At 47.1% G+C, this 26,523-nt stretch overlaps 1 protein-coding gene across 7 annotated transcripts in view; it reads right to left on the reverse strand.

Moving 5' to 3' along the window:
* agap1 (ArfGAP with GTPase domain, ankyrin repeat and PH domain 1) overlaps positions 1–26,523 on the reverse strand; it is a 135,596-nt gene that overhangs the window by 8,024 nt on the left and 101,049 nt on the right. For all 7 annotated transcript variants that reach the window (XM_029248671.1, XM_029248670.1, XM_029248672.1 and 4 more), the window contains 4 exons: positions 25,308–25,469; positions 13,109–13,263; positions 12,042–12,132; positions 11,307–11,529 (listed from right to left, as the gene is read on the reverse strand). In XM_029248671.1, the coding sequence (XP_029104504.1) occupies positions 11,307–11,529; positions 12,042–12,132; positions 13,109–13,263; positions 25,308–25,469 (631 nt within the window). The remainder of the gene's footprint in view (positions 1–11,306; positions 11,530–12,041; positions 12,133–13,108; positions 13,264–25,307; positions 25,470–26,523) is intronic.

Below are 26,523 nucleotides of genomic sequence, written 5' to 3' on the forward strand. Positions count from 1 at the left end.
ATAGACAAGTTTAAAACTTGGGTTTGAGACACGTTTTGTTTTATGTTTACAGCACTTAGATGTTCTGTTGGAACTATTTAACATACATTTACCCTCATTTGCTTTATGTACTTTATTGTACAGAAAACACTGCAGTGTTGAAACAACTTAAAAGCTGGACCTGGTTTTTAGGTATATTACTGAATTAATAACAATTAACATATCTTAAGATACATGACAATGAATTTGTTTTATACTGTACATGTAGTTAAGATCAGTTTATTTTTCAAAATACAACTAAAACAAACATTTTCTTTAAAAAAAAAAAAAAAGTTTTATAACTTTGGATTTTGAGTGAAAATGCCCTTCAGTCTGTAGTTCGACTTTTGAGTCGAACACTGAATTGGTTGCCTTGTCATGAGTTCTGTGTCTCTCCGTGGTCTCTGGTGCTGAGCCCCCAGTGTGCTGCTACTGCCATCATTTCATTTTCCACTCAACTACATAAAACAGCTCAGAATCCTAACCCAAAGTCTAACCCTAACCATAACCCTAAATCTAACCCTGAATTTAAGCCAAAGCCTAACTGTAACCCTAAATCTAAGCTTAACCAAATCTGTAACCATAAATCTAAGTCTAACTCTAAGTCAAACCCAAAGTCTAAACCTAAGCCTAATCGTAACCCTAAATCTCAGCTTAACTCTAACCAAAATCCTAAATCTAAGCCTAACCCTCTCTGTAACCATAAATATAAGTCTAACCCTAACCCAGCGTTTAAGCCTAACCCTATTCGTAATGAAGTTTAACGCTAACCCAAAGTCTAAACCTAAGCCTAACTAAGCCTAGCCCTAAGCCTAACCCTAAGGCACAGGTCTTGGTAGACACTTCCAAAATAAACTGATGAGACAGACCAGGGGCTGTGCACGGGACCAATAGGGTGAACAATGCAGACAATAACAATTTGGGAAGAGACCGTTCTCCATATCTGTTTGTCAGGTTCTGAAGTGCATTTGGGATTCATTACAAACCTGTAATCTGGTAGCAATAAGCAGGAACAAGTGACCATTATTACCTCATTCAGTGCTGTACCAAATACCTTCCAAAGTGCCATAATTGGGTCAATTAGCCATTCCTCAATACTCCAGTGATAGTGCAATACAATGGGGCTCTGTCACTGTGTGTGTGTGTGTGTATGTGTCTGTATATCTCCCCGGAAAGAGCCACGCCTTCAGTCACTCCACACTGCTCAGCAACTCAGAACCAGGGTGGATGTGTTTTATGACTGAAAACAGCACCTTCAACACCTGCTTAAATTGGTTCATCTCACCGTGGGCCAGCAGGTGGCGTAGTGGTTAGAGTTGTCACCTTACACTCAAAGGACTCGGGTTCAAATGCCACCTCCTGCTGTACTACGTTTGATCAAGTCATTTACCCTGAATCGGTACAGTAACATTTATCCTGCTGTTTAAATGGGGTAAATTAGTCCAAGTCGCTTAACGCACAAAGTGACATCGGAAAAAAGAATCGGGACAAATTAATGAAAATAAACAGAAAAGCCATACGCCACATCTGAACTGAGCGCAAACACTTCTGACTTAGCCGTACGCAGCAATGGGTAAAACACGGTATCTCTTTGCCAGACTGCGGTTCAGAAGCGTGTCCACAGACACGCCTCCAGCCAGGGTCCTAACCGTAACGTTACCTGCTAATAAAAGGAAAATGAGAAAAGTAAGGCAAGTTAAATCCAACACATCGGTGGCTACATTTTACTTCTACTTTCCACTTACACCTTTAATTCAGGTCTAGTGCTAGCTGTAATACTGCAAAAAAAAAAAAACTGTCACAGTAGTACTGAACAGAGCTTCTTGTTAATAAAAAATTATGAGTCAGGACAGAGGCAGAAATTAAATCTACTCAGATCCACTTCATTCCGGCACCCCCACCCCTTTCTTTTTGGCTAATTATAACATTAATTTAGCTCATTAGAAATCCTCCTGACTCGCAGGTAATGAGGTCTGACAGGCTAAATCTGTCAAGCGGGCAGATCAACGGCACCAGTCTAGCAGCAGCGCGCGCGCACACGCGTCAAGAGCGGCCGAGGCCAGGTGAGGGAACCTCGCGCACACACACACACACACACACGCACGCAGACACACAGCCAGAGCGACTGCGGTGCGGTAAGCGCAGTCACGGTGGGGATCGACACACTGCTCGTTATCAGGACCGCGTCGCTCTGAACGGGAAACTTCCACGGTTCACAAGAACATGTGACACTTTGTCTTCTCACATATGTGAGCGTCGTCAATCCCAACAGGACAGACTCGGTGACAACGGCGCACACGCATCGGTTTAGGACCGCGCGCCACGAAGGCGGGTGAGAGACGGAGCCCGACGAGGCCCTCGGCCGCAGCTTGTCCCCGAGGGCCTCCCGCCGGGGCCGTTTCCTACCTTTAAAGAGGAGCCAAAGTCTGGAATCAATTACACTCTCGGAGCTCGTCGTTAGCTGCCCTTGGACGGACACACATAATTAAGCTCGGCGTTTTCTGCCATTTGCGCAGTGGTTCGAGCAGGAGCGCGGGCCCGGGACACGCGCCGCCGGCTCTGCGGGAGGAAATGGGCCGAGCGCACGGGGGGCCCGTCAGCTGCGCCACGCTACTGTCATGCAAATGGGGGGCAAAGGGGCTGCAGTGGGGGAAGGGAGGCGCTAAGTGGCATGCGTACACACACACACACACACATATATATATATGTATATATACACACACAGAGAGGGACATGTCACACACAGCTCACGATGGCTGATGCTGCATGGAGTCAGACTGTGTACACAGGGAAAAGAAGGCTCAGAAAAAGCAGATTCCTCCCGTCATCACCATCATATTATTACTATTATTATTATTATTATTATTATTATTATTATTATTGGGACAGCTGGTAGCGTAGTGGTTAGAGCTTAGAGCGACTGCCTTTGGACCCAAAAGTCGCAGGTTTGAGCCTCACCTCCAGCTGTAGTACCCTTGAGCAAGGTACTTACCCTGAATTGCTCCAGTAAAATTACCCAGCTGTATAAATGGGTAAATAATTGTAACCTTAACACTGTAAGTCGCTTTGGAGAAAAGCGTCAGCTAAATGAATAAATGTAAATTATTACTAATGATAATTCAATTACATTTCCCTTGTGGGATCAATAAAGTCTATCTATCTATTTACCTTTACAGAGAGCTCTTCTCACACAGAGACAAAGAGCAATTAAAGAATGAGACGCATAATATAGAGATGGTTGGCTATACGTTAAATTATACAGTACCTACATTAGTTATTAAAGCTATCCCAACTGGCCATGGAGGAAAGGAACAAAAAACTCACAACCGAAAAGAAAGGGAAATATAAAAGTTCTGGGAATCCAAGTGTCAGTGGCCGCCCACACCTTCTTGCGGTCATATTAGATTTAAAAAAAGTCAACTTACAGCAATTATAACATTGTAACTATTTTTATTATTACTTTTATTATTATTAATAGTAATCCATTTAGCTAACAGTTTTCGCTACTTACATCGATTTGCCCATTTTTACAGCTGAGTAATTCTTACTGTATCAATCAGGGTAATTAATCAAGGGTACTACTGCAGGAGGTGGGATTGGAACCCTATTCTTTTTGAATCCAAGGTGGTAGCTCTAACCACTGCGCCACCTGCTGCCCACAGCTAGTGCACTTTTAGCGAGGACTCGTATGCAGCTGTAGCTGACATACTGGGGTAAGAGACATGGTGAGTATAGCTATTTTTTGACAGCTATTTGATATTACGGTGAAATTCAGGGATGCTGAGAAAGAAGAGCCAACTTGTCACGATGACCCCAAGATGCTCCTGTCCACCTTTGAAAGATAATCGCGAATCCAATCACGGTGCAACCAGAGTAAACCTCTGAAAACCCCCATCCACAACACGATTAATAAATAAAACCTTATCACGTTACACTATGATACACTGGGTCTGGGACAGTGGGTGTCGTAGGAGGTACACTTTTGTTCTTGCAATCAGAATGTCCTGGGTTCGACTCCCACTCTAGCCACACTACACTTGACCATAGCAGGAATGCTGATTAACACAGTAAAAATACCCTGCTCTGTAAATGGGTAAATTGTTCGTAGCTTAGCATATAACCCTATAAACATGTGGTTCGCTGCCAGTTCTCTTAGACAAAGGCGCCACGTGAAATTAATAATAATAAACCACTGACACCTGTGTCATGTTTCATCAAATGTTCCTTAGTCAAGATCTGGAAAAAACAGAATTCACTGAAATGCAAACATTTTGAAAGTTACAAAAAAGAAAGAAAAAAGTGAAATTGGAGGTTAACTGAGTCCAAAGTGTAAGAAAGAGGAAAAAAAAAAAAAAAAAGTGAGCGGTAACGTTAATTGTTCTTCAGCCAGTGAGGACACCTGTACATCTTACTGCAATTTACCGTGGCCGGATTCAAACACAGCTTGACGCCCCAGTACAAGAGAACTCATGCTCCAAGGAACCTAGTTTCACACACTGTAATTACATCATTATATAATTACACCATTTTTACAAATTGCAATATACTACAGTCAACCACATACAATTATTTATTTAACTGCCTTTGGGCTCAAAATTTTTATCTGTATGTATTTAATAAACTACACATTGTATGTATATACATAGCAGTGACAGATATCTCTCACACACACACACACACACACACACACACACACACACACACACACACACAAATACATACATAGAGCCAGCCCAAATCTCAGATGTCCACTTGAGTTTGGTGTCCAGGACACTCTTTTCACCTCAATCCCTTTTATGCACAACTTTCATCTTTCATATGGGCAATACGACATTTTCATAAGTGCTTTTAGAGCACTTGTACGGAAACGCTGAAGATCAGTTCACCATAAATCAAGCCATTTATCAAGGAGCGATGGCTTCTCGGCGCCGTACTTTTGGGTAGCGCTGAACCAACTGAGTCCGAACCAATTAAAAGTGAGGAAGAGCGAGAACGTGGGAGAGATTTGCGGGACACGCCAATTACACGAGTGCTGTCCATCCACACGGTCCATCCGCGCAGCCCCACGCCGTGCGGTTACCAATGAGCTGGGCCCACGGACACATTATTTATCCCCCTGTTGTTAAAGTGGAAAGAGGACTACATAAATCTGCCCGGTAGCTTCTTTAGCGCGTATTACCATACCTACTGATGAGGCCTTGGGGGGTGGGGGGTGGAGGCGGCGCAGCCCGTCTCCCGTCAGCCGGTTTAATGTCAATACTAAATTGGAGGCCTTGTTAACCTAGTAGGGACATGATTACAGGCAGTAGTGAGCAGTCATGTAAAAATGATATCTATTAGGCTAATTTAATCAAGGAGTCCTTTTACAGATGAATTAGAATGTAGGAGCCAATTATTTCAAACATTCGAGCTGCTCTGGCTGTCAGGGCTATGCATCGCAGCTCTTTAGGATGCGCCGGACGGGCTCCGTCTTCTCGCTGGCTCCGGGATAATAGCGGTGGGCGGGACGGGAGGGACAAGCGGGACAGCAAGCTCCCGGGTCCCATGGAGACAGCACACGCTCTTTAACAGCTCCGTGTCCCAAACGAAGAACCCCGGACAGCCGCTGACACACACACGCACGCACGCACGCACGCACGCACGCACGCACGCAGAGATGCATGGGCTGTGTGTGTGTGTGTGTGTGTGTGTTATGGGGGCTGCCTTTGCTACAAGTTCTCGCACACAGACATACTGACACTTCCTACCAAATGCACATTTACTTATCTGACACTTCTCTCCAAAGCTTAACTTATAATGTGGAGCTACTAATACTACTCATTTACTTAGCTGAGTATTTTTTACTCTAGCAGTAAGTACCTTGATCAAGGGTACTACAGCAGGAGGGTTGGGTCGGGTAGGGATTTGAACCTGCAACCTCAGAGTCCTGCATCTCTTACTACTACGCCACCTGCTGCTTGACAGGCACACACTCACACAGAAATCATGTGAATGGCCGATGATGCCTGACACACACCCAGAAAGGAAGAGGGACAACTTCACACAAACGATGGTCCAAAGTCCCTTGAGGTCAACCCCAGTGAAAAACATCAATGAGATGCATGTTCTCTAGAGGACTGTACAAGCACACACATTGCTCACATAATGGGCCTGATTTGTTCCATGAAATCACCCCATTAAGGCCAACTAAAATGATTTCTTATCGGGGGGGGGGGGGGGGGGGAAACAAAAATTGGTTTCTAAAATTAATTAAAACACCAAAACAAAAAAATAAAAGAATTTTAAGCATCTAATGTGTGTGTGTGTGTGTGTGTATATATATATATATATATATATATATATATATATATATATTTTAATAATATTTCAAACTTGCCTTTTAATGTTATATTTTCATTCAGACATTTATCATCAATAAGTGGTAGTTGGATGCAGGGTTGCAGAGATCCTGTGTCTGTGCAGGAAGTATAGGGCACAAGGCAGGGACACCTTACCCTCCATAGATGGGCATACACTGTATGACTCATAGATATTTATTCATGATACAAAAAAATAAAGCTTGCAAGATCACTGCCTATGTCATTCACACAGTATGCGCTATACTGCTGGATGAAAAAAATTGTCAAATCCAGCCTCCTGCTGTAGGACCCTCGAGCAAGGCACTTACCCTAAACTAGTACAATAAACTGACCCAGATGTATACATGGGTAAATCAGTGCAAGCAGCTTAACATTGTCAGTTACTTTGGAGAAACATGTCAGTTAAATGGACTCGAGAATATCAACACTGAATCTATTTGAGCTAAGATATTAGATTTACCTTAATCGACGGCTGTGATTGGTTGAGACCGACGGTGTGACAGGTAGTATGCACAGAAATTAGTTCTGTTACATTGGAAGAATGAGTGTGATACGAATGCACTGCATTTACCTGGTAAACCATTAAAAGATAGACCAACAGCACCAAAGGGCAAATACCTTTTGGGTTTGAGACATCAGGGGTGCGTCTCTCCCGAAACACCTGGTGCAAGTGCGTGATACAAACTGGTACACAGAACAAGGTGAGCGCTATGGGGCTGAGTGTTCAGTCAAAGAAAGCAGCGTGTTGTGGGAAAGAAAGTGATATGTTCTCCAGAGCTGTCGTTTCGAGCAGTGTTTTGCGGTACGGCACCCCACCCCGTGAGGGCTCAGCGCGCACCGGCTCATCTGCGAGATTTGACTGGAACCGCAGCAAAGCAAAGGAAACTCGTGATGAGTAGGTACACGCAGAGGGATCACAGAGGTGCACGGAACACGGCCAATACGCGTGCAAAGCACAAACCTCCTGAAGAGCAGAGGGTCACCAAGGAGAAAAAAGGGACGGGAGCGGTGAAAGCAGCGGCGCCCGGGGGCTCTCCGTCAGGCTGGAGGCGGCCGTGACACGGGCCTCATTAATGACCCATTGGCCGCAGCTGGAGGAGCCGAGCCCCGGCTAATTAATTCAATTAGCCAGCAGAGGCGGAGAGGAAAAAGGCCAAAGACTGTGTGTAATTAACTGCGAAGGGAACGATCGGTACAGGTCCGCAACGGGGGTCAGGGCAGTGCCGGCCACACAGGAGCAGGTCGGCGAGATCCCACACACCGCGCACACACAGCAACGGCGTTCACTGATCACCCCCGTGCCGCCTGTGTGCAGGAACATGTTGGAAAAACACCCAGAGCGAGAACACGGTAAGCGTAATCGCACACAGGAGACAAGGCATGATCTACAAGCTTCTGGTTTCCATGGAAACACAAATGCGTTCATGGCGAGGCCGCTGACATGCACAGTAGTGTGGGGGGTCCGCTGGGGTCACGAGCAGATGACAACTCCAGGTCTGCAGGTGACAGTGCGGTAATTACAGCAACACTCTGGTGGCCCACAACCGGTCCCAGGGGCCTCGTACCCGCGGCTGCTTTTGGGGGCCGACACCTGCACCCCAGAGCAAATTAAAAGCCTGGACTCATTTTAAACTTGTTACCACTGCCCTTTTAGAGGGTAGAAAAGACTAATCTGTGTTCCTCCGCACCCCAAATCCAGCCTTGAATTACTGCGACATGTGCATCCGTCATGTAGAGAGAGAGAGAGAGAGAGTGTGAGTGTGTGTGTACGTGTGTGCGCATGACTTGTCCCCCATTCCACTCCCCCCCCCCCCCCTCCACCCGGAACACACGCTCAATATCTCAGCTGTCTAATTAAGGCTCGGGAGCAATTTGGATGGTGATGCCGTGGTCGCTTTGGCACCAGAACATCCATGTGGACTGATCTCTGTGACCCGCCCCCAATAAGGGACAGGCGCGCGCGCACACACACACACACACACACACACACACACACACACCGTCAGACCCGCAGCGTGTGTTCCAAAAGGATGCGTCCACGAACGAGTCCACCCAGCACATGTCTTTTTTCCTGCCTCTTCTCATGGAGCTCATCATGGAAACCGTAGCGGCTCTTTCGGAGGTTTCAAGCCCGGGTGCCAATAGCGAGACCAAAGTGTGGGGTCAGCGGTTAACAGAACTCGCCCAACGGAACCGGGAGAAAAGGAGCAAGAAGAATGACTGATCGCAGTCTGTACACAGAGTGAAAAGGGAGATTTCCAGGATGCAGGGGGGGGGGGAAGAGAAATGAGTGAGAACGCTGAAGTGAGCGTGCGCGTGTGTGCATGTGTGCGCGTGTGTGCGCGCACGCTCGCAGTGACCCCGCTCACAATAACGGTCATAAACAGTAATTGGTCGATATAACGGCATCCCGTACGCGGATGTCCCTGCAGGGCAGCTCACTGGGGACGAGAGATGAAACTACCGCAGCACAGGGTACAGTAACCGCACCCATGGGGGCTGCGCGTCACACACACGCACGCAAACACAGAGACGACGACGAGGACGCGTATCTAGTGGCCTCCTTCATTTGTGTCTGGTTGCTGCTTTGCGGTGATGTTGACAGCAGCACCTTCGGGGTACAGTGCAAGCCCCCCCATCCCCGCTGAGGGAGTCGGGCCAGGGCAACCAAGGAGGAGCCGGGAACCGAACGGTGCCTGCCACTCCGCGCCTCCCCACCCTCCCCAACCCCCGCCCCCATCACGGGCCCCGGGACCCCCCCCCCCAAACAGGACCTAATTGAAAGGCGAGGGTAGCCCAGACCTTGACAGGCGGGAGGTCAGTATAATTGCTGCCGGCCATATTTAACATTAAGATAATCAGGCCATTAATTACCCTTTGGATCATTAAATCAGCCACTTGCAAAATGAAATTTCTGCCTCTATTACTCACTTGAGAGACCACGAGGGTGGGTTTTTAATTCATCAGCCACTAGTCCACGACACGACACCGCGCTGGGCCCTTTATCCTCTTTTACTGTCTCCTTACACCCTGGCTTTACACGGCCTTTTGCTGGAGCACAATCGCACGTGCTTTAGACAAACTGGACCCGTCCCACCCAGAGACATCTCCTGTGTACTATAAAGCGTTTGGTTCCAGCATCTGTTCTTCTGTAGCAGTTCCTTATGGATCTTCTTGTGTCAAAATAAGGCTCTGTGCTGCAAAAAGTACCTTGTTTACCTATTACTCTCCGGAGCACCAAAACGATCCTGCAAGCGCCAGTACGGAGATTTTCAAGTGCACGTGGTGTTGACAATGCTGGCACGAAATATTTCACTGTCGACACCAAGAACAACTTTTAAACAAGTGAGCGACTGAATGAAGACCACCGTGCGCTTTGAGAGAAAATACCACGGTGACAATGAGGATACAGCCAGTATTGTACCGTGTGTAAAATAAGCTGCGTGTGTTTTGCAAAACAAAACACGGGGGAGCTAATAACTAGCAGCAGACTTAAACACTAAATATTGTGTGTGTGTGTGTGTGTGTGTCAGTCCAAGCACTGGGGGGGTGGTACCATACTTGGTAATATGGTTTCACACTCTGATCGCCCAGATTTATGACTGAGCACAACCCCCCCATGCGTTTTGCGCCTGCTGAGGAGTTACAAGACTCTTTATATAAATATATATAAAAAAAACGGTACATGTGCAACATCAAATGCATCAGTAGACGGACAGAAGGGTTCGAAAAACTGCAGATCCATAGCAAAGATTTTCTTGTGCTCAGAGTAATTAAAAGGTGCTTCTGGTGAGTGATGAAGTCGCTGTGAAATGGGAAGTCGATGGCCATGCGCACTGCGCTCACACACTGTTCGTTATGATGGCTGCTGGAGCTCAAAACGAGCTGCTAATGACCTCAGCGAGAAAGCTGGGTTTTGACGGGTTTAACAGGCTCAAGGCTCCGGTCCAATCAGGACCGGGACCGTTAAGGTTCGCACAAAGACTTAAGACTAGGCAGCCCTGCTACTGTCCAGGCCCAGCCTAGGACTACACTGTCTAGGCCCAGACTAGGACCACATTGTCTAGAACCAGACTAGGACCAGACCATCCAGCAGACTGCCTACATGCTGAAAAAACGGCCTTTGCTATTAGAGTCCAATCAACAGTAAACTTGAAGTCAAGCTTTGAAATTATGGTCACTGAGACCCTACTCAGGTCAGCAGGTGGTACAGTGATTACAGCTGCCATCTTCTACTGAAAGGGCCCAGGTTCAACTCCCACACCCTGCTGTATTTCCCTTGAGCAAGGTACTTACCTTAAATTGATAGAGTGAAAATTACCCAGCTGCATAAATGGGTAATTCAGTGTAAGAACATGACAGTGTTTTACGGGGTGTTCGTCCAAATGCCCCTCTTAATTAGCAAACAAGTTAGTCAGATTTTTTCCTAATGACAAAGTCCGAGTGCACTTGCTTTATGCTCTAACCCCAACAGTATGGATAGTGTGTCAAAGTGCACCAGTTAATCCAAAGTACACGAGGGCCTGATCTCGTATATAGTCCAATTTAAACACAGCGCCTGAATTCAACATAAAACTTGGAAGTAGCTGAATAAAAAGTGCCCTGCATTAGCAATTGTGAACTTACTACGGCACTTCTCCTCATGAAGAACTCGTTTTGCTTGTTTCCCGTTGTATGTTACGTTTGTACCTGGATATCAGCCAATGGGTTTCACCACCGCTGGGTTAGACTGTGGGAGGAAGCCCACGTGAACGTGAGGAGAACACGCAAACTCCACGCACACTGAGGGGTACGCTGAACCCATGTCTGATCCCGAGAAAAAGAGCAAGTCCAAAGTAGCGTACAAGCTTTGGCAGATAAAGCTGTGATGTTCAGGACAACGAGGCCCAAGGTGGTCGGGTAGAACAGAGCTGGAGCTCACTGCCGTACCTGCTGGCATCGGGGACAGGCTTCATGCGGCCCTGGGCGTTGGCCTCCCACACGCTGTTGGCCAGCTCATTGCCGATGGAGGACATGACCTTGATGAGCTCTGGGGGCCAGTCGTCCAGATCTAGCGAGCGCACGCGCGACAGGTGGGTGCCCAGGTTGCGATGGATGCCTGAGCACTCGATGCAGATGAGCGCACCCAGGTTCAGACTGGCCCAGTCAGGATCTGTTCAGTGGAAGACAAGAGCAGATAAACAGTCGAGCTCATGTGATCCGCTCATCGTAAACCAAGGAGAACACCACGCTGATCACTTGGACATTTCCCCAGTGACCCTTAACTCCAGGGCCTACCTGGTATTATAATAATAATAATAATAATAATAATAATAATAATAATGATGATAATGCTTCTCCTGGCTTTCCCTCTCAAGCTCATATCAACTGTGTATCGCTGTTCATGTGACATAGACCCCATATTTCATGTTTCTCTGCAGGATCCTATGTTCGCTGTTCTCAGGTAAGAATTACAAAAAACTAAAGCTTTAGAAATAAAGCGAAAAGTAGTAAACGAAACCAGAGTTGGCCGGCTGATCATTTCACAAGTTCAAGCACTGAGTGGGCCACGTGTCTGTGCCCCTGAGCCTGGAACAGCACACGGAGGAGATGGGCAGTTTTTCCAGTTAATATCTGCTGGAGGAACATGTGGCTCATAAGAACAGCAGGTGTGGCAGCACTTACTCTGAGCCTCACAGTCAACGCAGTGGTTGTTCCCACGCAGGTTCCTAATGGACTGCAGGGCAATGGCCTCTGTCTGGCTCGGGAGGCGGGACTGCAGACACAAACACACAAAGCGTCAGCTACCATACCTCTTGTGTACAAACACACAAGCCCTGGGCCTCAAGGTGGGGCGGCAGGTAGATCATCCTGAACGCAGCCCCCCTCCGAACAAGAGTCGAGCTTAGCTGGCACTCTGTTGACACCTTGCCACCACATCTGTCAAGGTCAGAGTCAGGAAAGGAGCCAAGTGGAGGAACACACAAGCCAAGAGACACTACTAGTGGACAAAGATATTTAAGACTGCAGGACCTCATGTCTCAGACTACAGCCCAGTTAGGAAATTATGCAGGATGTTGCAGGGACAGCAGCTACAGAGGACCACAGGTTCACCAGCTACAGCACTGTGCAAAAGTCTTAGGCAAATATTTGTTTTAGACGGTTATTTAATGTCTTCCGCATTAGTGTCAATGGGAAAGAGCATATTTTAGATTTCCAAGAATTTCTTTTGCAAAAATTTACAGTATTACAGTAAGGGTTTTGTACATCGTTAAAGAAAGAAAGTACATACATAAACACACGCAGTCTGAAACCACTTATCCCAAGCGGGGTCGCGGTGAACCCGAGCGTAACCCGGAAACACAGGGCGCAAGGCTGGAGGGGGAGGGGACACACCCAGGATGGGATGCCAGTCCATCGCAAGGCACCCCAAGCAGGACTCGAACCCCAGACCCGCCAGAGAGCGGGACCCAGCCAAGCCCGCCACGCCAAGCGGTTGTTGACGATAGATGGTTACTAAGCTTTGTAGGAAATTTATTAAGAGCATTATGTTCTCACTTTACAGCTTTTTTCCCCCCAAGTGCCTAAAACTTTGGCACAGTACTGTATGTGCAGGACAAGTAGAGTTATCACAAAGAAGTGCCTGGTGATTTCAGAGGGAAATGTGTATGGTCTATAAGCAGACGAGTCCACGTGTAGCTGGACAGCAGATGCAGCAGAAACGAAGCTCCTTTTTGAGGACGCATCCTCACCTTGTTCTTGCTGCTCTCGCAGGACTGCAGGCTGGCCAGGATCTGGCTCTCGATGGCTTGCACCCAGGCGTCACGCTCCTCATATGACGTGGCCTCAAAGTGCCACATCTGGCCCGTCAGCGACACGATTATGAACTCAAAGTTCTCCTCTTGCTCTGGAAAACATTCAAGAAACACAATATTTGCCTTTGTGTCAAGTGCACTAGTGACCCTGCACTGTAACACACACACACAAACTCATAGTACTGCTGCTCGACCGCTTCGCTTCCTAATTCCTTTTCCAGGGTTTAAAGACAACAGTGCACTGGATACTGTGCTGTGAAAAAGTATTTGCCCTCTTTCCGGTTTTATCTATATTTGCTGCTTTTCGACAATAAATTTGATGAGACCTTTCTTCAGTCCTAGTAGCACAAGAAAAGAGCTTTAGCGAAAAAAGAAATGACACCAATATTGTTTTTATGCCATTTCTGTGAAAGGTAATAAAAGATGCAATTACAAGCATGAAAACGTAATTGTGCAGTCAGTAGTTGATAAGCGGAGATGTCACCTTTAGCTGCAATGACCGCAACTAAACGCTTCCTGTTGCCGTTGTCTCACATTGCAGTGGAGTAACTCTGACCCACACCTCCATGCAGAACTGCTTTAGTGCAGCAACATTTCCAGATTCCTGAGAATACAGCTCTTTTCAGGTCTGGCCCCAATATCTGAAATTCACATCACGACTTTTATTTTGCCTTTCCACAGCTTTAATTTTGTTTTTTCAGCTGTTTTAACTACCACTTTACTCGTACGTATGCTGCACAACCCAGCTGCACTTCAGCTTCAACTCTCAGACTGCTGGCCTGACCCCCTCCTTCAGAATTATTGTAACTGATGCAAAGAGGAACCCATGGTTCTCCCAAGTGTCCAGGTCCTGTGGCAGCAGAACATCCCACTTCCACCACCATACCTGACTGTTGGAAGAAGTTTATACTCTGTATGTAAGAACCCGTGTAAGTGCTGTATTTGGTTTTCACAGGATGTTGTTCTCCAGCTTTGCTCCAGAGGTCTTCAGAAATGTCCCTTGATGAGCATCTATGAATGCCCAGTTTGCCAACTTGACTTTCGCTGGTAAATGTTAAAGCGAGTGAAAATTGCACTGGAAAGGGATGCCCAAACAAGGTCTGAGTGTATTCAAACAGCTTACTGTAGTGGTAATTAACCATTTATTAGGTTAATTGCAGTTAAGGGGCAATTACTTTTTCTCACCTATGGTCACACACCAGCTTCCGCACCAAGGAAATGACAACAATACTGGTGTCATTTTTTTGCTCTCAGGCTCCATTTATATACTACTAGAATTGAAAAGAAAAGAAAAAAAAAAAAAAAGACCTGAGCAAATTCCATGTCAAAAAGCATCAAAGACTGAGAAAGTAGAAATTCCACAGCACTGTATGTGAATGTTTGCAGTGTATACAACACTTAATCCCCCCACCTCCCTTTAGCTGCTGCGGCAGAAGCAGGATGTACCCTAATTACAGGCCTGTTGCCCCTGGCTCTTCCACACCAGGAAGCTCTGAGCTCCGACAACATCGCTCTGAAAGGTCAGCCATTACAGTCAATGTGTGCTTCAAGGTCACACATGGACCTACAGCATGAACCTCGGGACAGGTTTGTGGCCATTCAAGAGCCCATCAGTAGGGCATTCATCAGAGGGCACATGTGGAAATGGTTAAGTACAACGGGGGATTGTTCCGGGGAGGGCGGACTGGACACCCTCGAGCACACACACGTCTTTAGCCGAGTCCCAAACGGATGTTCAAAGGGAATAATCTAGAGCAGAGGAGCAGGCTTCCAGCAGCCCCTGTTTACAATTACATCTAATAAGGTGGGGTGGCGGGGTGGCATCCCAATTACATAATGAACAGGTAATCAGCGATGAATAAACTGGTTTCCTGCTGTTCCCTGCTGTGTTTAGGCCTAGACGTGAAGGCCCTACCTGGCTAGCAGGTGTCTGCACCTGTGACCTACTGCACTTCAAGCAGGTTCTCAACGTGCGCACAGACTATAGACCACACAGTGAACTGATCACTTATTCAAAGCAGCACTTTGCTAATTACCTGCCATGCTGAAGACAGCTGAAGATGTCCTGTGATGCTGTGACCTGTTGCCATGCCGACTCACGTAACAAGGCAACGCCGATGAGTTATAGAAGATAGTGCACCTGGGGGCACTAACGGTTGGAGTTTGACCATCCGAGCGCAGGAGGCAAAGCACAAACCTAGCAGCGAAGCCCTCCTCTGGAATTAGCAGACAGCTGCTTTGTTTTAATCCCAAAAAACAGCCGTAACGCTAAGACTCAATAGCGGCAGTAAATAATCAGCGAATGCTGCCTGGAATGCCACAGCACCCCCAAAATTACACATAGTCAGAATATAGCCAAAGCTTAAACTCTAACCCAACACCGATGAGGGGGGCACAGCTGTCACACAAAAATACAAGAACTATACAAAGGAATAAGATGGATTTCCGCTCAAAAGACTAAATGAAATGAAACCTTTGCTGACACCAATATGGTACATTTACTATATGAACTGACCTTACTTACACACACTTTCTACCCAGACCCATTTTAATACACTAGACTGCCCAGAAGGAGCAGGGGGCAGCCACTTGTACTTGGACCCCAGAGGTCTATTTTTGTAGAGTTGGCAGTTTTTTTTTTTTGCTTTTCCTCTCTTCAGCTGCAGGGTCGCAGTACTTATTTTTCAAACAGCAGAAAGACTGCTGTGAAACGCGGAACCCAGGTGAATTGTGGGAACGCCAGCGTCACCATGGGCTCGGAGCCCACACCCCTCGCTCCTGTTTGGTTCCACAGCTCAGCGGAGCGGGATCGCTGGAGCGTCCTGTCTATGATTGGGACCCACCCTTACTACGCCGACAAGCCCTCTGGGGTCAGCAACACTGTTCTCATCATAATTAAATTCTGCCCCCTTTTTGGGCGAGGGTGGCGCTTTGACAATTACGGAAGGCAGCAATGCAGAAAGCTGCACTGCGGAGGCATAAATTAGCTGTCTCCGCCCTCCGTGCGCTCACTCCACGGGGCGCGCCGCTGCGCTTCGACATAAAACCGAAAGGGCACTCAGCTGTGGGGCTCTGACCCCAGCATCTCCTTTCACAAGCGCTGCTCACACATGAACGCCAGGACTCGTACACACAAGGAGCCTCAATTGTGTACAGCACCTCTTCGATGACTAGGCAAACCGGTGTGGGGATGGGGGCACCAAGCTTTGCTGCCAAATAAATCCAAGAACAAATTGTAATCTTGGAAAAACTAATAGAAAAAACCTGCTGAACAATACAGAAAGCATTTTAATAGAAAATTGAAGATCTGCCGCCTTACATTGGATGTAAACGTTGTATGAGGCATCAGTGCCCCGTGTCAGACTGTAGGTGACATTTTCAATGGAAAAACTGTCATAATTAAACAGCAGTAAATAGCAGACATCTATTTGTTCCCTGTCATCTTCGCTCTGAAGTTTAGTTTTCAGATTTAGGTTGTTAAGGTATACATTTGTCTTCTGTACCTATACAATTTTCACAGACATATTATAATTACCTAAAAACCTTATTTATTTATAAATTCTAATATTCCCGTCTTTGGGATCTGTATGTGTCTAATATTTAATTTTTTTTTATCACGCAAAACAAATAGATGTTATATTAATTTGAAGTGTAAGCGATAGAGGGGCGTGGTGGGTTTGGCCGGGTTCCACACTCTGGTGGGTGTGGGGTTCGAGTCCTGCTTGGGGTACCTTGTGACGGGTTGGCGTCCCGTCTGGGGTGTGTCCCCTCCTCCTCCAGCCTTGTGCCCCGTGTTGCCGGGTTAGGCTCCGGTTTGCTGCAACCCAGTTCGGGACAAGCAGCTTCAGACAGCGTGCGTGCGTGCGTTTAAGAGGCAGATACTGTATTATACTGTATTCTCTGCCCTCACACACAGCACTCAGCGTCCCTAAGGAATGCAGTGACAGAAACCACAGTACTGCTCTCAGGAGAGAAGAACGATGGCAGGGTGGCACAGCGGGTAGCGCTGGACCCTCGCAGCTCCTGGGCCGTGGCTTTGAATCCAGCTGAGCCTGTGTGGGGTCTGTTCGTGTGAGATTCCTCCCAAAATCCAAATACATGTGTCTCTGATGAAGTGGTGACTCTGGTGTGTGTGTGTGTGTGTGTGTGTGTGTGTGTGTGTGTGTGTGTGTGTGTGTGTGTGTGTGTGTGTGTGTGTATCGACCTGCTCTGCTGTATAGATGGGTGAATGACTGTAGGGAGTTTACCATATGAAGCACTCTAAGCTAGGGGCCTGGATGAGGGCGTCGGCTAAATACTAAATAATAATGGGTGCTTTAGAAAAAAGTTTCAGCCAAATTAATAAATACGAAAGTAACGGTGAGCAAAGAAACATGATGAGCTGAGGCTCTACGGACGAGCGGAAGTGCCATCAAGTCGACCCTGACTCATAGCGACCGCCCGTGCAGTTACCAAGGCAAGAGGGTGGGCATGTCAGTGGTTTGCCAGCGTCTTGCCAGCGTCTTGTTCCGTGCACCTCAGGGGTAGGGGGTGGGGTTTACAAACACAGGGAGAAACATGCAAACTCCACACAGACCCTGAGCTGGACTCACACCCCACACGCACTTAGTGGCTTAGAAGCTGCAAGGCACCGGCTCTGCCCGCTGCGCCACCGTGTCCACAGTGTGGGGGAGACTGGCGACAAAAACATTTCCATTTATGTACAGAAGCACACACTCGCGCACACACTCACACACGGCTAGCAGCTATTGTAATCATTACTTTAAGGCTCGCAGCTACGGTGCCGGTTTTGCCGGAGTCGGGCTCAGGCAATTTGTGAACTCTGACACAGGCAACCTTTAACAGCAAACAATATCGCCCATTTACAAGGCCGCGGTCCATGCAGATGGGCTTGGGTCACACTGGAGCCAATGGGAGAGGGAGGAGCGGTGCGGGGCGGGGTGGGGGCTGGGGGAGGGGAGCGTGCGGTGAGCGCTCGACGCGGGGGCTGGGGGAGCAGGAAACACAAATTAAAAGACTGCACTTAAATGTCACAGCACACAGTATTGCTTTGTGACACAGGTCATTACTTCCAATATTATTCGTACCATTTTACAACATTAATAACCTAGAGAATATTACACGGACTCCCCGCACCTAGAGCCAAATTTGTTTCTGCTCAAAGAGTAAATAAGGCGCTACACATGATGGGGGAAGGGTCTAGGGACCGAACCTCCTGCATCGTGGCGCTCTTGCGAAGCCGCCGGCGTACCGCGGTACTGAGGCCACGTCAAGGGCCCACGGTCGAGATGACGGGAAGCAGGACGCAGCCGCTTCTGAGCGCACTGACGGGCCAGGAGGGGACCGAGGCGGACGGGAACGGGGCGCATGCCCTTGTGGAAACGCGTGTGTGTGGGGTTGCGTCCCCCTGTAGTTACCTTCGCTGTTGGTGCTGCTGCGGTATACACTGCGCAGGCTGCCCACTTGGCTCAGCCTCCATGCTTTGCGTTTTGCTGCGTCCCGATGGCAGAGAGACACACAGAGACAGGAAGAGAGAACAGAGAGCCAGAGGGAGACAGTGAGGGACGCAGCAGCAGCAGGAAGAGCCGAAAACAGGGCAGGGAGAGAGAGCACGAGTCGCAGAGCGGCAGCGGGACGGGAAGCAGGTGGGGTCCGAGTGTGGGAATGGGTGAGGGGGCGGGGCCAAAGGAGAGATGCCGGGCGGGTTTGGGTCAACCTGTGAGGGGAAGTGGAGCAGCAAGACGGACACACACACATCTCCCAGGTGTAAGAGCCTGGCTCAAGTTTCGACACATTAGCCACGAGCTCAGTGACACACACAGGCACTGGACACACTGCGGTGCCACTACAGTGAATGCTGGAGACACAGTGCGACACCCTGTTTAACCGTGTCGGCGTGCGTGAGGGTCCGAGTGGCCCGGCATGCTCGCTGCGTGCTGAATTCCGGCGCAGTCCCATTCGCACCGAATGACACAAAGGACTAAATTACCACTCAGTAAAGTTTAAGTGTGAATTTGAAAAGGGACCGAGTATTTTTAATGTCTCAGTCGTGTCCTCGGGCTCAGAACATAATTAGTTCCCGAAGCTGTGACTCCAAATTCGACAAAGGCCTTCCCATAGGAGACAGTGCTATACATATGTTTGGTTAATTTAACTGAAATTTATGCACAGTTAATTACACAAAAATAATAAAACTACATTAACATATCAATAGTGCTCTTAAATAAATAAACAAACTTACAACACAGAACACACAGCATGGTAAGCAGTGCGGTACTGTCTTATTGAGGGAGAAAAGTACACGGAATCCCTGTTCAAAATTCTTTATTAATAATAATAATAAAAACACACGCTTGCACCTTCTTTCGACGTGATCAACAGCAGCATCACGTGATCCATCATGCTGCAGACTCTTGGAGCATTTAATAAGCCACCTGCCTAACCGCGGTGAACGGAGGCCTTGCCCGCCTGTCTCTGGACGCCCATCACATCCCTGTAGCCTCCAGTTACAGGCAACATTTAACACACTGCAACAGGCCCCATTTTTCAAAAGTGCAACCCTAATATAACTGCACTGTGCTCGTGGTTCGCTTGAGCTGTCACCTAGCACTTGAAGAACCCGGGTTCGAATCCCACTCCTGCTGTAGTAAAAAATCAATCTGCTGAATAGAACGGCTCAATCACTGTAAGTAGCTTAACAGCGTAAATTGCTTTGGAGAAAAGCGTCAGCTAAATAACCAAATGACTGTGTGTAAAAGTCAAGATTTTGCACAGAAGGTAGAAATTCCCCACCGCTTATTTACCCGCAGCTCCCTCCTGTTACCACAGCACTTAGATGCCCGCCAGACGCTCGGAACCGAAGCATAATTTATAGCGTTTATCATTCAAAACGATCGCTGAAGCCTTTCAGATTAGGTATCTCAAAGGTACGGCATGAGGGTTTTAAAAATGCGGATCATTAGCTGCCATGTTACCTGCTGTGTGCAGAGGGGCTAAAGATCAAACGCACACTCGCTGGCCCCCCATGTGGCTCTGCGCATCAAAGGGTAAATACACTCAGAATAAATGGACAATGATCCCTTGTCAGTGGGGACAGGTTGACCTCGAACCCTGGCGCTCGTCTTCCAGGGAACACCTGTGGTCCCGTAAGGCATGAGCTGACACTCCTGAGACGTAGCCCTGTTCAAGGCAACAGGGGGCATAGTGGTTAGAGCTGCTTCCTCTTGATCAAGGCCTTTACCATAAAGTGACACCACAAAAATTACCCAGCTGTATCAAGGGTTAAGCCACTTAGGAGAAAAGCGTTAAGTAGACTGGTAAATGTAAGGCGAGTTTCTCAATAACACTGGAGTAGGTAGCAGAGCCGAAAGGCAGACTGCAGCGTGCCGTCAGTGCCCTGCCAGAGGATACGCCTGGTTGCGGGATCACATCCACAATCGTTACACTGAGTACATTACAGCTGTGGAAATAACTGAAATAATATGACTAGCCAGTCAGCTGGGGCAGAAATATTTGGAAAGATTACTGCAATCAAGTGTGAGCTTTCTTGTCAGGGCCGTCACATTTCTCTGGTATTGCATGAAGTATCATTCATTGTTCGTGTGTGTGTGTGTGCGTGTGTGTGTGTGTGTGCGTGTGTGTGTGTGCGCGCGCAGGGTGGGAGAACCACCTGCAAGCTCCAGAGCTGCTATCATATTTCAAACGAGTCCCTCCCTCAGAAAACGCTAATAAAAGGCGCAGTGATTTAACGGGGGCCTCGGCGGTAATTGTGCGGCTGTGATCAGCAGAGCACCCGCCCTGGGAGGGGTGGGGAGGGGGCTGCCAGGTGAGGACACCCTCCGAGCACGGGCTTGCACATGTGCACGAGCGACGGCATGGCCTGAGCTGCATCTGAGGAGCCTTTGTGTCAGAGAGGAGAGACCCCCAACAGACTGCCATCACAGAGCCCCTCTGGAACACAGCCTTATTTGAGAAATAAGTAGACAGCACAGGCGCTTGGTATTTAACAGAGGGAAACGGAACAACATTTCGACCAAAAGTGTATGTTCACAAAGCTGAAGGCCCCAGGTATGTGCCTTGTGTGCTCTTGACATGCAAAGGACTATAAGTGAGCTGATCAAGGAAAGTGCCATTACAGAGGAGTATGAGCATAAAACTACTCCGAAAAACAAAATTATTAAACGCAATATGAGTGTTGCATGCTTATATATCTTACTCTCTTTAATCGTTTTTTTATTACAAAGAGCTGTAAGTGGTGTAATGACTTCTATGACTTCTCCAAAGACCCAGCTTTGATCAATGTACTAACCCTGAACTGATACATAAAAAAAATTACCCTCCTTTATAAATGGGTAAATCATTACAAAGAGTCATTATACAGTTTGATTATTTTTAACTGAATTTTCTTCACCTTTCCATTTTCTAAAATTTCTCCTGCGGCGCAAAAATGACCTGCATTTCCACGCTCTACCATTAGTTGGCAGCAAAACACACTTTGAAGTAATGGGTCACCTTCATTCCACATGCTCCTGTCTGGTGTTCCTCATTTCAGGGATCAATCGCAAGACGAGTGCGTTGCACACGTTTATGGGAGGAATGAGTCAAAAATCATTTTCTCCATTAAAAATACATTCTCCGTAAAGTTTTGTTATTTTCAATAATTTTTATTTAGTTTGAATTTTAATGTAGCTTAATGTTAATAAAAGTAATAAAATATATATAAATATAAGAAAATAAAGAAAACATTCAAATGAAAAGTGCTACATGTATGCTTAAGTATGTTTATTTTCTTTAGCTATATCCGGGACAGCTACAGAAGCTTACCTGTAAATAAATCAAGGGACATCTGATTTATTAAAATTTTATTTACTGTGTAGATGATAAAGGTGAAAGTAGCCTGTAGGTGACAAACAAACATCAGACATGTTTATGCGATGAATCAGTCAACAGCACCGAATGGGAGGTTGTGGATGCGCCACATTTTTATTTCCAATCATTTTAAACTAGTTTTAATTTTAATGTCGTTTTGAAGTTAATAAAAAAATATACTGTTACACTGTGATATACTGTCATCACGTCAGGGGCTGGATCATGTGTGTAGCACCCTGTTTCTGGGACTGGCTGCAGATTTGGTGAACCTACAACTGACGAGCAATTTTTGCCAACAGAACAATGAAGTGTTTAAGAATTTTTTTTTTTTTTTTTTTTTTAAATTTATTCCATTTTGTCTCAAGTTTTTAGAAAAACTAACTTTTTAAAGTGTAGACTAATATCTTGTATTTATTGTGCTCTTACTGATTGCAACAGGGTAAAAATGACTTTCAAATTACAAAGAAAGAAAGTTTCAATCAGACTTCTGGTCCTGATTATGTTTTTGCAATTTGACGGCCTCGGGCATGTTCCTTTTCAGATAAGTGTATGAGAAATTAATAAATGCAAACGAAATTCTCTCTTTTGTAGGTAAAGCACCTTTGCATGCACTGAGCGCAGTTTAACACTCACGTGTAGAGCAGGTTGGATGCTCACTGCCAAACAGGCCACAAGCCTGGGGAAGCTTCCACTGCGAGGGACCTCACCCCCAAGGCGTATGGGAACCCTGGCAAACCACACCAGTAGGCTTTGGGGAGAACAAAGTCGGGTCAGGGAAGGCTGAGGGGGCTACCTGAGCGAGGACTGTCCCCATGAATAACCCGCGTGTGACAGGCTGATACTTCATCTGGCCGCTGGCGTGACAGCCGCAGCAGGCACCACGCACAAGTGCTTAATGGCTAAATTGGGAGACTGTTACTAATCGCTTATTGAATAATGGAAGTGACACAGCTGATAAAAGATTTCAATACAGTGGATTATTTATAATATTTCACTTAAGTGCATCCCTGACAAATGGCAGACTGCAAAGAAGCGAGGGAACATCCCACAATGCTCAGCCTCTTTCAAAAACGGCCGGGGAGCCGTACAACCCCACCTTGAGCAGAAAAATGAGCCACATAGACTGGCGCAAGAGAGGTTCACCCTGGTAACCGAGGTAAGATCACCACTGCTCCGGGTACCACACTCTTCACCTAGAAATGCTCTATTCATCTGCAGTGTGGGACCACTTGTCACCCGGAATTTATCCTCCTGGTTTTCAAAGCACCCATTAGTACTTTTCCTCAATTATTTGTACATATGCTTTGCCCTGCAGAAAACTGAAGGCACGCAGCGCACATCCATCACAGACCACAGCATGTGGCGTGACTGTGTTTCCCTCACATGCGTCTGATCTCTGAAGTGAAGAGATCAAGCGCCCGATCTCAAAGGCTTGGTGAGCAGCCACACGGAGGCCAACGCGCGGGAGCGTGGCTCCTTGACGGCCACCAGGGGGTGCTGCTGGCGGACTTCAAAGACGACGAGACACTTGTTAGCATTCGTTTCTGGAACAAAGACAGAGGAGGAGAGCGGGCTCCGTGCGAGCAGATCAGGGCTTCGACACACGGCAATGCAGAGCTCACGCTTCCGCTGCTCGTCGTTGCAGCCGCACACCACGAACACATAGGGAGAGCGAGTGACGCCGGTGGTCAGCAGACGCAGGGTGCTCAGCTGGGAATAGACAGGTGCCTCATGGCATTTAAAGACAGACAAAAGTGTTGTATGTGTTTGGAATTGTTGCTCTGCGCTTCAGGAATGGTGATCAGTTCATGGAATCTGGGCTCAGACCGGCTGTACACTCATACATACTCATGTATACCAATGTACAAACTTACACACTCATGTACACCAGTTCACATCCATGTACACTCGGGGCCCAGGCATGTTCCAATGCTGTCCATGTAGAGCAGCCGTTTCCCAGCACGGCATCAGCTAAAATAGTTAATGAGTGGATTTTTTACTAAGAACGCTGACTGGGACAACAAGCGGTGGGGCTGAAAATGGAACCAAAGTTAAGCGTGAGCCTCGTGCAGTGGAACTGGCCAACATGTGATGACACGACTCCCTAAAATCAGGCAAATGGGTCTAGCTGCTGGCCGACCGATGGCTCAAGTCAATACGGTCATTAGATTACAATTATTTAAATTAGTTATAATACAGTCACAGACACCAACGTTTTATCGTCATCGCAAAATAAAAAAATTAATTATGCGAGGTTTGCTCAACATCCAGCCCACAAAGCACCAAGTGTGTCTGTAAGGCAGAAACACAGTGCTCCAGCAGACCTACGGAAAGCACTGGCTTTTAGGACACAGTCCATTCACAGTGCACTCATCTGCAGAATACGGTAAACATCAGGAGTGTGCTGCGGCAAAAAAAATACCACACCATACATTACATTTTCAGCCAAGGAATAATTTGTGCACTAATTACTGCATGGTTTCATTTACATTTCTTTGTAGAGTAACTTCTAACAACATCCAGGGGAAACATATCATTAACCTACTACTTTTACTAATTACCTGTCTGAATATCTGTAGGGCAGTACCAACAACCCTGAATGAAGTGAAATTATGAAACCAGCGCAACACCTGAAAAAAAGTGTGTATATTTCTGCGTTTCTTGATTAATAAATTTGCATAATCAATTATATCACAGAGTGTATGAATATTCTGTAGATCTCCATTTTCGGTATCCAGAAGCTAAAGAAAGAGAACAGGTAAACCATGAGTTGGATCAATCTAAAGATGATCAATTGCTATGATGCTCAAGTCTCCACTAACACCTCCTCTGACTCTCTTGACTGTCCTCCAAAAATTAGATCCAAACTGAATCAGATGGTCACTGCAAGAAAGTTTGTCCATTTTCTGCAGCTCTTCTAACCATGGAGGGCAATACAGTATATATATATATATATATATATAGTATAAATGTGTCAAACCTTGCACTATAAGGCCTGATCAGTATATGGTACTACACCGGTGTCTCTCTGTGACCACTGCAGCTGGGTGCAGACACAATAAATGCAATGCTTACATTAATATGCGTGCGCAAAACCTTTCGGTACTGGAAAAGCTACTCGAGTGTGTGGTCACTCTCCTTCCTGCCAGTATATCTCAGCAGACAGCGCTCCGTGTTCGCTCCAGCACACTGTAGGGAAGCAGGGGCCACGTCCAGGGCCAGGACACAGTCTTTGTGTCCAGGCTGAGCGGGACACTGTTGAAGTTACCTTCTGCTGTGCCGGAGAGGCCGTCCACCTTGAAGTTACTGGTGCTCTTCTTCCGGCGATGCTTCTTGCGGTTGGCATGTGGGGAGGGAGGAGGGTCCATTTTGGGGCTCGTGCTGCTGGAGATGCTGGGGCTGGAGCACAGCGAGTCTCCCAGGCCTGTGTCTGCAGGGGAGACAACAGTGTCTCACTGTTATAGCTACTATTACCCTTTACCTATTACCTATAACCACCTGCCCACATGCAACAACTGCATAAAGTGCCATCTCCTACTGCCCTGAGCTTCCTCATGTGTACAACAGCAAGGCCCTGAACTGACGACCTTCTGATTGCAAGTGCAGCTCCAGAGCGGTACCTTGGCAGACGCATGCAGACCATGTTAATGAGGTATGCGACCATGTTAATCTCCGGCAAGCAGGGGCAATGACGGTAAGAGCGATTCCTACGGGGGGCCAGCGGACGCCGCGAACAGCCCGCTCTTTGGCAGAGGCCATCAGGGGCCGTCTCACTCCTCATGCACGGAGCTGACAGCTGTGACTGCAGGCTGAATAAAATAACATTCAGCTCACATCAATATCAGGGCGAGCAGCCACGGTGACGGGGGCACCTCCCCAGCAGAGCGCTCTCGCAGCCCCGCGCAACGCCAGACAGCCCCAAGGACAGCCATAACTTATTTTACAATCATTTAGTCTCAGCTCAAGTGGAAAACGCGACAACTTATCTCTGCTGACAGGATGCCATCCCAAAGCACACAATTAACTGTTGATTAACTGCCCTTTCATCTACATCTCACCATCTCACCACCGCCTTGCTTCCTCCATCTACACTGCATCTCGCCTTAGATCTACAGGCTCCATTGCCCACCGCAGCACCTGAGACCGTCTACAGCCAGCCCTGTGAAATGTACACCACTCACGCTAACCCTGAGACCACACCCACCTTTCACTACCTCGAACCTACAACCCCTCACCTTAAACATTATTTTATACAGCTACCATATATATAACATAACGAGGCACTACTGACATATAATTACAGTGTATCATGTAAGCCCCCCCAGCCTGAACCATCCATAGCCCATGCCTTTGGAAATCTATCCATATTCCTACCTTTAGCAATAGACAACCTTTGGAAAAAAAATTTGTCCATACCTCCAAATTCATGTAGTTACAAGCTGTACTTACTACTCCCTCTAACCACAGAACCATTTCCTTTTTCA

This window comes from Scleropages formosus, chromosome 24 (genome assembly GCF_900964775.1).
Source record: "Scleropages formosus chromosome 24, fSclFor1.1, whole genome shotgun sequence".
NCBI classification, from domain to species: domain Eukaryota; kingdom Metazoa; phylum Chordata; class Actinopteri; order Osteoglossiformes; family Osteoglossidae; genus Scleropages; species Scleropages formosus.